Source organism: Rhinolophus sinicus, linkage group LG04 (assembly GCF_036562045.2).
Source record: "Rhinolophus sinicus isolate RSC01 linkage group LG04, ASM3656204v1, whole genome shotgun sequence".
NCBI classification, from domain to species: domain Eukaryota; kingdom Metazoa; phylum Chordata; class Mammalia; order Chiroptera; family Rhinolophidae; genus Rhinolophus; species Rhinolophus sinicus.
In genome coordinates, this window is record NC_133754.1 from 158,195,626 (window position 1) to 158,208,242 (window position 12,617).

The following is a 12,617-nucleotide window of genomic DNA, read 5'->3' on the forward strand; positions in this document are numbered from 1 at the left end:
ATTAGATCTCATTAGGTGTTTTTTTAACCTTGTGTTTTGGCTGATGAGCTCCCAATAAGTTTTAGCTTTGTTGTTGTTTGTGCTTGTTCTTATCTTTAATCTGTGCTTTCTTTGCAAGAATTTTCTGTTACTTGGCTATTTTGTGAGGATTTAGTTTAGTTAAACCAGATACTATAATCTGTAAATCCATTTAACTGGGCTCAGGTAGAGCATAGTACTTCACAGAATACAGAGAGTGGGGAAGATGGAGCCACTTCATGTGTCTCTCAGTCAAGGAAAAATTACCCCATGCAGGGACTAGTGAGGAGGCCAGTGCCAATCCATGTAGTAAATATTAACAGAGCTTAATTTCTGTCTTATTTTTTAGATAGAAATGAATATAATTAGAATTCCTAATACCATGTTTCCCCGACAATAAGACCGGATCTTATATTAATTTTTGCTCTAAAAGACGCATTTGGGCTTATGTTTAGGGGATACCATCCTGAAAAATCATGCTAGGGCTTACTTTCCAGTTAAGTCTTATTTTCGGGGAACTGCGGGATGTTCGTCCACACCCTAGTGTATCTTCTTACGTACCTGCTGGTGTGCGCATGCCCCGCCTTAGAAGACCTCCAATCAAGAGGAATGAATGGGCGACTACGAATTCTTTAGTCCCTCAATTAATGTGATCTGTCTCAGCCAAGTTACTGAGTGTCAGTAAATTAGGGCTTATTCTCCCTGGAAATGTTCTGAAGTTATGACTCTGCTGAATAAGGAAGAAAGTGACTGTCAGTGTAACTGGGCTAGGATTGACGTACGTCTGTGAACATTGTCTTCTAAGGATACTTGCCTTTTGGTGATGAGTATTTGGGAATTGCACTAAGACATTTTGCTGTAAAGGATGACTATAATAATTTTATCCAGGAAAAGTTTGTTGTTTAATTTTTAATTTTTATTGGGGAATATTGGGGAACAGTGTGTTTTTCCAGAACCCATCAGCTCCATGTCAAGTTGTTGTTTTTCAATCTAGTTGTGGAGGGCGCAGCTCACTGACCCGTGTGAGAATTGAACCAGCGACCTTGGTGTTATGAGCGCTGCGCTTTGTGCTCTAACCACTTAGCAAACCAGCCCTGCCCCCAGCAAAAGTTTTGAATACTCACTTTGACCATACAAAAGTCTCAGTAAAGCCCTCTGACTTTGAGCAGTCTAACTTCCATATACCCCATGGATATATACCTAGTAAAACAAAAGTGAGGTACTGTATGGACTTACTAACTATAAACTTTGATTTTAGAATAATTGTATTACTTTTTTGTAGTGATGATTATGCAGGGCTATAATCTTTGATTCGTGATGTTAAAATGATGTAGTCCACGTGTAAGAATACTTGGCAGGAGGGCATGCATTCCGCTCTCAAGTATTATCCAGGCACGAGGGGCAAGTTAAACAGAAGGGGTGATGAGCTGAGGTTGGGGGGGCGTACATATCTTTGTCTTACCCTGTTGGAAAGTACTGATTGATCTGTCAAAAAATCAGTCCTGCCAATCCTGACTCTTGAGTAAGTAGCATAATGCACAACTCTACGGATGTGTGGCTAGCTAGGCATCTGTGTTGCAGCGTAACTTATTCCTTTCTAGAGTGCTAAAGGCAAGGCAAGATTGCTCCAAACCTCAAGTCAGTCTTCTTTGGTACGTAATAGAGAGCAAAGGGGGGCAGACGACCTGTTGCCTACCACCTGTTGACGTAAATAAAATGTTATTAGAACACAGCCATACCTGTCCCTTTATGTATTGGCTATGGCTGGTTTCACAACATGGTGGAGTTGAGTAGTTGTGGCAGTGATTGTATGACCCACAGAACCAAAAATATGTACCATTTGTTCCTTTACAGGAAATGTTTACTGACTCCTGGTATAGAGCTAGTGATCTGTAGTAGAATGATCATCCCAGAGCCCCCTCTCCTTTCCTACTATATTGGCCTGAAATGCCCAGGCTTGTAGTTTACCAAGAAACTGACATTCAGTTCACTGTTTTTATAATGAAAAACAAAGTGCGTATGGTAAAAAGTTAAAACAGTACAAAGGTGTATATACGAGGTGTGACAATTAAGTTTGTGAACTTGCCACTGTGCGCCTACATTGGCAGCACTGTACAAACAGCTTGGTAAGTTTCATAACCGTGTTATATCAGGGTCTCACAGCTGTGTTCGTGTCGACGTGTGGTGGTGTCTTGCTGAGTGGTGTTCATTATTGTTGTTGCGTGTTTCTGTGTGCTGTCACGAGAATGTCTGAGCTTAAATTAGAGCAATGAACAAACATTAAATTTCTTGTTAAACTCGGCAAGAGTGGAAGTGAAATCAGGAACATGTTAGTCCAAGTTTATGGGGATAATCCCATGAAGAAAAAGGCAGTGTACAAATGGATTAAATGTTTGTCTGAGGGGAGTGAACATGTCACTGAAGAAGAAAGGTCAGGGTGGCCAGTAACGAGCAGAATTGACAAAAACATGGCAAAAATATGTTGAATTATGCATCAGAATTGTTGGCTGACTGTGAGAAGCATAGCAGACCATGTAAACACCAATAGAGAAACAGTTAGGAAAATCTTAACTGAAAATCTTGGCATGAGAAAGGTGTGTGGAAAAACGATCCCGAAGGAGCTCTTGCGTCTCGACAATGCACCAGCTCACATGGCGCTGTCTGTGAGGGAGTTTTTAGCCAGTAAACAAATAACTATATTGCAACACCCTCCCTACTCACCTGATCTGGCGCCCAATGACTTCTTTCTTTACCTGAGGATAAAGGAAATATTGAAAGGAAGACATTTTGATGACATTCAAGACATGAAGGGTAATATGACAACAGCTCTGATGGCCATTCCAGAAAGAGTTCCAAAATTGCTTTGAAGGATGGACTAGGCACTGGTGTCAGTGCATAGCTTCCCAAGGGGAGCACTTCGAAGGTGACGGTAGTGATATTCAGCAATGAGGTGTGTAGCACTTTTTCTTAGGATGAGTTTGTGAAGTTAATTGTCAGACCTTGTATAATGCGCACCCACGTTTCTGGCCCAAACTTTCAGGGAAACAAGTCTTTCCTTTTAATTTTTTAATTCAAATTTTTTTTTGTTTGCATTTAGGTACTTGTTTTTTGTATTATAAAGGAATTTTAGCGTTTATTTTTTTAACATTGTACAAGAAATTTTGTGTAATAAATAATTACAAAACACAAGAACAGGTATAGGTACAAGAAATTTTATGTATCGGTAACAAAAAGGCCAAGAACTCTTCATTGTTGCAAGTTCTTTGTAAGTTCAACAAAACTGATGATCCTATTCCAGGGTATTATTTTGCATATGGATATCGTTATTGATTTCTAGAGTTACACTTTTAACTCCTAAGCATAAATAAAAGAATTAAAAACATTTATATAGATATGGAATTAGTACCACCCATGTATAATGTACATCCTTATTTTTCCCTCATAAATTTGGACAAAAAAGTGTGCATGGTACGTGGCAAAATATGGTACTTAATATTCATGAGCTTTTCTTATTTGGCAGACTCTACCCTAAGTGAGGTAGTTGCTGTTATTGTCCCCCTCTTATAGATGAGGAAACTAAGAAGAAGAGACCTTGAATAACTTACTCAGGGCCTTATAGCTAGTAAGTGGCTGAGCTAGGATTTGAACTGAGCTAGTCAAGCTCAGAGCCCATTTTCATAACCACTGTGAAGTATTGTTTCCTGACTCCGTAGTTGCTAGTCTCAGAGAAGCATAGACGCCTGGAGGGGGAATGAGCCTCATCCTAAGCTGCTTTTTGTGCCAAAGCTTTAACTTGGAAATGTTTCTAGACATCCCAAGTCTTCAGGTTTACCAAGGCTACAAATTAGTCGTCCTGATTCATATCAAGTATTGTGCATTAGCTTTTCTACTCACTTTAGGTGTCATCCCTGGTAGAACAACTTACTGGTCCTCGTTTTCTTCTTGAGTAGTGTTAGAGCATTGCAGCAATCAGTTATTTCCAAGGTCCATCCCAGCTCTGAGTAGCAAGCGATAAGTTCTCTGACTTCTATTTATTCACATTCAATCTTCCTTGTTTGCTTCAGCCTAACATTCTCCTCTGTTGAAATTTTGAATCTTGATTCTGATCTCATGTAATATCAGCTGTCCTTGTCAGAATCGTGCCATTTTGCACATTTCTTAAATATCTCTAGTCCAAGTTGTTGATTAAAAAACTCAATAGGACTACCCCTGAGTATTCTGGGTATTGCTTTTTAGTCTGCATCAGATATACTTATCCGTAAAGTTAAAATAAGTAACCATTAATACACTACTGAAATTGAATTACATTATATCCGTGGTGTTCCTCATTTACTGACTTAACTCCAAGCTTTGATGTTTTTTTTCTTTTTTAAACCTATCTGGACCTAAACTTTTATGCTGTTTAATTGCCTTTATTTGCTGTTACTGCAAGTTCACATTCATATGGCAGCCATGGAATTAATGCTCTTAATTATTAATGTATTGTTTATTTCACTAATACAAGGTGAATGTACCAACATACAAACTTCAGTTTTCTCCACTTTTATTTATTTGAGTGCCCTAGTGGATCCTGTATTAATCCTTTGGGGGAAAGGAATTAGCTTAACATAATAACGTAAAAGTAATGCATCCTAATAGTAGATATTAGATCCAAGGTTTGATATTTTTGGTAAATCAAATATTTTTTCAGTGGAATAAATATGGTACAAAATGTCTAAGTCTTGTTCAGTAGAGATTTAGCCATCCTAATTAATATTATTTACTAATACTGTATATTCTTTGTTTCTCCTACTCTGAATTTCATTTTTAGTTTTTCATGTATTTGCAAGTTGAAAATTGATTCAAATTAGGACTTTTATGCATTATTGTGGAATTTAATTTCACACATTATAGATTTTGAAATTTATTGTAATCTTGGCTCAGAACTATTGTTCCGAGTCGCAGTGTAATACAGTCTGCTGGTTGAATCTAATTAAGGTGTCGTATCACTTGCATGCAGTATGTATTTTTGCTTAGAATGTTCTAAAATTCCTCACTTGGGAGTAACACTTCCCTCAGTTCTTGGTTTGATTGAAAAACCCAGCAATATTTGATGCACTGTATATAACTCTGATTTAAGAGGCAGACTTTATTTATCTTTTGCATTTGTTGACTATTTTAACCAAAATGTTCAACTGCAATTTCCAGCATGATTACTAAAAGATTGAGTATTAATCTTATTAATGTCACCTATATTCACTTGCCATCACTGCATTCAAAGACAAGCATGACTGTACTCCAGTTCTGGGTACACAAATATTAGGGAAGTATAAATAATTTAGTAAATGAAAGTCGAATAGCTTGAAAGTAAAATTGCTTTCTAACAAGTATAATTTATAATTTTAAAGAAAATGAGCAAATTATATCTTATGAGATTATATTTTACAATTATAGAGTTGACTACAGTACTATGATTCTGTGTTGGAAAGATTGTGTGTCTTTCTTAGCACCATGCGAAATGAACAATTTCAACCTCACTAGAATTCCCAGGATGGTCTTGCTTATCAGCCCACAAATCTTTTTTCCCCTCCACTTGGTTTCTCCCTCTATTACCTGTTTCTTGCTCTCATTTGCAAGGTAATCATCCCTTAAATAAACAAAAATTCTCCGAAGATTGAGCATAAACCAGGGTTACGGGGCAGAGCCCTGGCTGACACGGGGCCTTTTGTGGACGTGTTCTTCCTCAGCAGAATCGGTCCTCTCAAGATCTTTTCTGTTTGATCCTTAGATACATACTTTCAGTGTTTAAATAAGGAGACTTTCTCCCTGTCTACTTGTAGGCTTTCTTAGAACTTCCAGCATAGTGCAATAGAAAGAGTACTGTATCTCCCTTCTAGTTTTTTCCCCACATCTTTTTTTGCTTTGAAGCAATGTTTCTCAACTTTGGCACTACTGAATTTTGGACTAGCTAAGTCTTTGTTGTGGGGGGCTTCCTGTGCATTATGGGATGTTTAGCAGCATCCCTGGCTTTCATCCACTAGATGCCCATAGTAGCCCCAAGTCATGACTAGCAAAAATGTCTCCAGATGCTGCCTGATGTCCCCTGGGGGACGAAACCACCCCTGGTTAAGAACCAATGCCTTATGATATTGAACAAGTATTTGATTTCCCTGGCTGAGATGTAATTTCCTCATTTGTGTAAATGTGGTTAATAATCCCTGCCTACAGCACAGGACACAATATTTTGTAAAGTGTCCTGTGTGTTTTATAGTACTGTGTATAAATAAGAAGTTGGGTTAAGCCAGGCAGCGGAACTCTGCTCTGGACTGTATTTCTGTCAGTATTTCAGTGCAGAAAACAAAGCTGAGAATGTCAGGTCATGCTGATGGGTCATGGGCCTCATGACTTGTTTGTGGATGGTACTCTACAGAGTTGTTCGGTCCAGGCAGGGAGAGTGGCTAGGTACATTTTTTCTGGAGGTGATATGAGCAGGACTTGACTAGTTGTGTTCCTTACCAGGCAATCCTAAGATCCTGAGGCAGCTGAAATGGGATCAAGCTCCAATGGGGGGAGGGAGGGGGCATGTGGCATTCCTTAGAATGACTTTAGCCTTTTGCTATGCTGAATATTTAGCACTCTGGCATGCACGGCTTTGGGCCAACATGCCCATCTTTGGTCCACCACTGTTTTGAGTATTGCAATCTCCCTCTCCTATTTATTTTATATCAAATGAACATTTGTGATCTCTTCTGTGCATGGCATTGTATTGAGTGCTTTCAGATGCATTCCCTTTTATTCCCTTTGTAAACCTGTATGTGGCATTACTTGTTTTACAGATAATAACTTGTTTTACAGATAAAATACAGATAATAACAGTAATAGTAGCAGTAGTAGATGCAGCAGTGGTAATAGAAACTAACATATACTGAGTGCCTGGCACTGTGCTAAGTTCTTTATATGTATTAGGTCATTGAATCCTAGCAAGAATTTATGGAGTAGATACTATTATTATGCTCCTTTTTACAGATGAGGAAACTGAGGCACAACAAGATTAAATACCTCTTCTACACAGCTAGTAAGTGGTAGACCCTGGATACGAATCTAGGCAATTTGTCCCCAGAGTCTACTCCCTTAAGACAGGGTCAGAGATATTAAATAGCTTGTAAGTTCAAGGAGCTAATAAGAGGCAGACCTTGGATTCACACATAATCTATGACTTCAATTCGTTGCTGTTTCCACTATGCTAAGCACTCACTGTTCTTTCTGGATAGCACTGCTTCTGTGGTGCTCGTTTATAGCACAACACAGGGATCTAGGAGAAGATACTTCAGGAATTCATCATGGGATGATAAAAGGGGTGGTAAAAAGAGGCAAAGAGGAACTTGGAATCAGTCTGGTGGAGCTCTTGTTCAGTACTTGGTCTGGATATTTTAAAATCTGCTTTCTATAGAATTTTACTTTTAATTAAGAATGCTTTGGTTTTGGATGGTAGTTTCTGGATTTAAAGGCATACCATTTCTTTTATTATCATAGGTCTGGTTACGGGCCTGTTAGGTAGCTGTGTGTTAGAGCAGACCAGAACGGGCTAGGACCTGGGACCACACTTATCCTTAGGGTGGGCAGGCGCTGATAGGAGACAGGTTATTTGAGGAACTTAAACCCTTATAGATGGTGTATTAGTTTACTAGGTTGTCACAGCGTACTTCATGGGATGGCTTAAAAAAACATGTTTATTGTCTCACAGTTCTAGAGGCTAGAAGTCCAAATCAAGGTGTCAGCAGAGCCATACTCTCTGAAGGGACTAGGGGAGAACACTTCTTTGTCTCTTTCTGGCTTCTGGTGTTGCTAGGTATCCTTCGCATTCGTTGGCTGGTAGTTGTGTCACTCCAGTCTTTGCCTGTCTCCACATGGCCTTGTCCCCTATGTGTTTGTGTCTCTGTGTCTAAAATTCCTTCTTCATATAAGGACACCAGTCAAATTTATATTTAGGGCCCCCCCTAACCCAGTGTGACCTCAACTTGTTTACATCTGTAAAAGACCCTGTTTCCACACAAGGATGTTTTCACGGGTTTTGGGTGGACATGATTTTTGGAGGGTTACTATTCAGCGCAGTGCAGATGGTATCCAGAGAGTAAGCAGCAAATGGCTCTGCATACAGTCAGCATGAGGGAAGATCCACTGGGGTACATGGGGGTTCTGACCAGTGAGTGAAGCATGACAGAGGATACTCTAGGAACAGGTTGTGATTGGAGATTCAAGTAGATCATTACCATATTTAATTAGTGTAAGCAGATAGGAGAGTCCTTACCCCAGGCTGGTCTCTACTTTCTTGGAGTCCCTGGCAAGAGCAAGGTAAAAATCTCTGAGGTATGAGGCAAATGGTCAGTTTGCCATGAAAGAGAGCAAGTCAGGTACTTCGGATTTGAATCATGAGAAGCCTTGGTCTCAGGAATAAGGAAAAGCTCAGATAGAGTGGGGCCAGCTAGGTCAGGACAGGGCAACTGTAACTTAACTGCTGCGTCCCAGAGAGTTGGCTAAAGCATCTAAAAATGTCCCCTTCCTTGGGATAGGCCTGGAGCCCAGGTAGCATTGAGCTGTCAGCTTGGGGTTCCGTTGGGCATGGCTGAGGGACAAGAAGGAGAAATGAATTAGAGGCTTCATCATTATAATTCAGAACCAAACTTTGTCAGTCAGTTTCTGATACTGGCAAGTGTTAAGGTGCGCTGGCATAGTGTAAATAAGAGTAGGTTCTCTAGGTAGTAGTGGGGATTTTAGATAAAGGAGAATGAAAAATTTAATGATATTAAATGTCCTTTGTAAAATGAAAGCTCTTCCTGGGAAATACTTTGTAGGTCAGCCTGTCTGCTTTCATCAGCGAAGCTGAGTCGGCGGTTGAACTGTTTTGACGTTAGCATCTTTTCTTTTTAAATTCATTGCTTGATAGGGCTTCTTTGGAACTTTATTTCTTTAATATAATCAAAATCCATACCTGTCTGTTTCTCCCCTCACCTTTAAGCTGGACTGATTTCTGGTAAGAATTACGTCCTAGACAGTTCACAAGAGCAGAGAACCCCAAGGCTGGTGCTGGTCGATGGCTTTTCCACCTACCAGCCTCCGTCCTTCTAGCCTTGTTCAATTACTGTTGACCATTTTTTTTGGGGGGGAGGGGGCTTGCCCTTGTCTCCCTGGACCTATGTTATATTTCTAACCCAGAGTCTTCAGTTAATTTTGTCTTTTATTAGTTTTGGGGGCCCTCTGAAGTTTGCCATAGCAGACCATATTCCTTAGTTCCCAGAGTTGCTATAAACTATTCTGTGCTGAGTGTTGCTGCTCATAAATGTTTGTATGCTCATAAATTATTTGCTTAGGATAAATTGCCAGAAGTGAAATTGTGGATCAAGAATATGCAGTTTTGAATACTTTTTATATGTATTTCCAAATCTCTTTAGAAAAGTTTATACTCTCTAGTTTTATATATAGGCACTCTTGTCCCTGAACTTAAGTTTTGCAGTGATAGACAACAGATGGTATCATATTTTTGTTTAAATTAATTTTTTTTTTATTACTAGATTGAACATGTTTCATGTTTTTTGGCCATTGAAAAGTTCTTGTTTGAGCAATTACCTGTGAATATTCTTTGCCTGTTTTCTTTTGGAATGTATGCTTTTTATCCCATTTATTTATTAAACAAATATTAATTGAGCACCTTTTATATACTAGGGCTAGACAGTGTTCTAGGTGAATAAAAGACAAAATCCGTGATTAAGGAGCTTATATTCTAATGTAGTAAGGCAGAAAAAAAAAAAGTAATATGACAAGTGGGGATAAGGAGTGTAAAGAAAAGTCGGCCTGAATGGGAGGTAGAGAATGACGGGGTGGGTGGTGGGGGCCTCACTGCTACCTTCCCCTGCTGTTAAGTGGAGACTGGAAGATGAAGCACAGGCTCCCTGGTGTTTGGGGAATGCATTATGGGTGGAGGGAACAGAGTGCAAAGGCCTTAAGGCAGGGACTGTGCTTGACACGGGACTGGGTTTGGTGCATGCGGAGGAGAGTTAGGAGGTGAGTTTGAGGTAACAAAGGGTGGGATGGATGTGGGGATACAGACCTTGCAGGGCCTTAGAGCAGAGTAAGGAACTGGATTTCATTCTGAGCGAGATGGGGAGCCATTGGAGAGTTTTGAGTAGAGAAGTGACAGAACCTGACCCAGTGTTTTAGAAGAACATTGGTGGTGTTAAGTGGGGGACATTGATGGAATCAGGAGGACCAGGGAGGCGCCTCTTGCAGTGTGCCAGGTGGGAGGTGCTACTGGTGTGGAGGTCGTGACAGGTGATTCTGAGTATGTGTGGAACATAGAACCAATGAATTCTGCTGATGACTCTAAGGTTTTTGGCCTAAGCAACTGGTGATGCAATTGCCATTTGCTGAGATGGGGGGAAATGTGGGGAGAACAGGTTTGGTGGTGGTGAAATCTTAATGATTTGTGAGAGCTTTTTATATGATGGAGTGTATTAATCTTTTGTCATTTAGATAGAAACTCCCCCGCCCCCCAATTTGTTAATGTTGGTGGTGTTTTCCTATATATGCCAGCTTTCTATTTTGTCATCTGTTAGACTATAGTTTTGGGTTCTGCTGTCATGTCTGGAAAGAGTCTAAAAATCTTGTTTACCTATGCTTTCTTTAAGTACCCTTCGGTTTTTGCATTTAACTCTTTAATCTGGGAGGAATTAATTTTGGTGTAGACTGTGAATTACAGTTCAATCTTAATTTTTCTCAAATAATTGACCTCTTATCCTGGCATCATTAAATAGTTTGTTCTCTGCTAGGAGACATGATCGTATCATTTCCCCTGAATTGGGAAAGAGGGGTGTGTGGCAGGTTGTTTAGAGGTACCGTGTTTCCCTGAAAATAAGACTAGCCAGACAATCAGCTCTAATGCATCTTTTGGAGCAAAAATTAATATAATTTTTACTATAATACAAGTAATATAAGTTATTTTACTATAAGACCAGGTCTTATATAATATGTGATGTGATGTGATGTGATGTGATATGATATAATACTGGGTGTTATATTAATTTTTGCTCCAAAAGATGCATTAGAGCTGATTATCCGCTAGGTCTTATTCTCAGGGAAACACTGTGTTCTGTCATGTGTTAGTGCTTAGCAAGCCCCTGGTCTTATTTTTGGTTGATGACTTGGTGACTAATTTCTGAGCATACCAAGTTACAAACATTTGTCTCCTGAGTATCTTCTATTCCCAAAAGAGATACTGGCCTTAGAAGGGGGCTTTTATCAATTTCCCTCAATGACTATGAATTCTGCCTTGTGGATGATATGTGACCTGTTTTTAAGCACGGCCTGTGTCCTGACACCAAATAAGCTTTTCTGCTATGTCATTTTGTCAATTGATAATTATTCCAAGATTATAAACTAAAATTTTCTTCAGCAATGCGAAATCGACTACAAGGCATACTGCAGATTCCCAGGTCCTGTAACCTTTATGTTTTCTACTGTTGCAGTCTGTACTCTAGTCCTTCTCTGATATGTGGATAATTTAGAGGTTACAATAGTATTTAATTTACTGGATTTTTTTTCTTTAAGGCAAGAAATGGATTTCTTATGTTATTAATAATGTTCACCAAATTTTATAGTTGGCTGAAGTCTTCAAGCTTGGAATTAAACCTCCAGTATGTTGTTAGCTTTGAAATTTGTGTCAAGGCTGACTGAACCTAAATCTCTTAAATATTTTCTGTTTTTTTTTTGTAGAGAGGGAAATATGAGGTTCCTAAGTGGCTCTCTCCCAGTAGCATTCTGCTTCTTCAACAAATGTTACAGGTAAACTTTGTTATTTAGTATTTTTAAATAATTTTTAAATAAGTCTATTGCAATTGTTTGATCCAACTTTAGGATGTCTGTGGTGCTATTACATCTGGAGGACAGCACCAGTTATCTATTAGCTTTAAAAAATACCATTCATTATGTCTGCTGTGAAAATATCCTCTACGAGACACATTCTTAATGCTGTTGCAAATGCATTTTCTTTTCGACCTCTACTGTATGTCTTTGCTGATAATGGTTTTTCCTTCTTTTCCTTGAACATTGTCTGTTTTCTCTAACCAGCTCTTGCTCCACTATCTTTTGCTTTCTTGCTCCCACTCTTGTACATTAGATTATGTAATAGATGCTGAATAAATGCTTGAGTGAGCTAATGTACAGTTATAGGGGCCCCATGATCTAATGTAGTGGGTCTCAAACTTGAGCATGCATTGCAGTTGCCAGGGGGGCTTGTTAAAATACAAATTGCTGGCGCCACGCTGAAGGTGTCTGATTCAATAGATCTGGGGCAAGACTGAGAATTTGCATTTCTAACAAGCTGATGCTGCTTTGAGAACCACAGATTTAGTGGAATCACCTATGAGAGTGAAAGACAGGAATGCTGAGGTCTAGGTATCCGCCCTTCCAATCAGTATGCATGTCACCTACCCTAGTTCTGATTTATAAAATGGGGATGCCGGGCCTGGCCTTCCTGCTAGGTAGTGTTAGGAGGATAAAATGAGATTAATAGGAAACACTTGGAAAATATGAGTACCTTAGTGCAATTTTTTCATTATTATATATTC

The 12,617-nt window shown here is 39.3% G+C and overlaps 1 protein-coding gene across 1 annotated transcript in view; it reads left to right on the top strand.

Moving 5' to 3' along the window:
• Nucleotides 1-12,617, top strand: part of MELK (maternal embryonic leucine zipper kinase) — a 64,425-nt gene that overhangs the window by 21,770 nt on the left and 30,038 nt on the right. Inside the window, exon 9 of the mRNA XM_019729271.2 lies at nucleotides 11,764-11,832. Coding sequence (XP_019584830.2) covers nucleotides 11,764-11,832 — 69 coding nt within the window. The remainder of the gene's footprint in view (nucleotides 1-11,763; nucleotides 11,833-12,617) is intronic.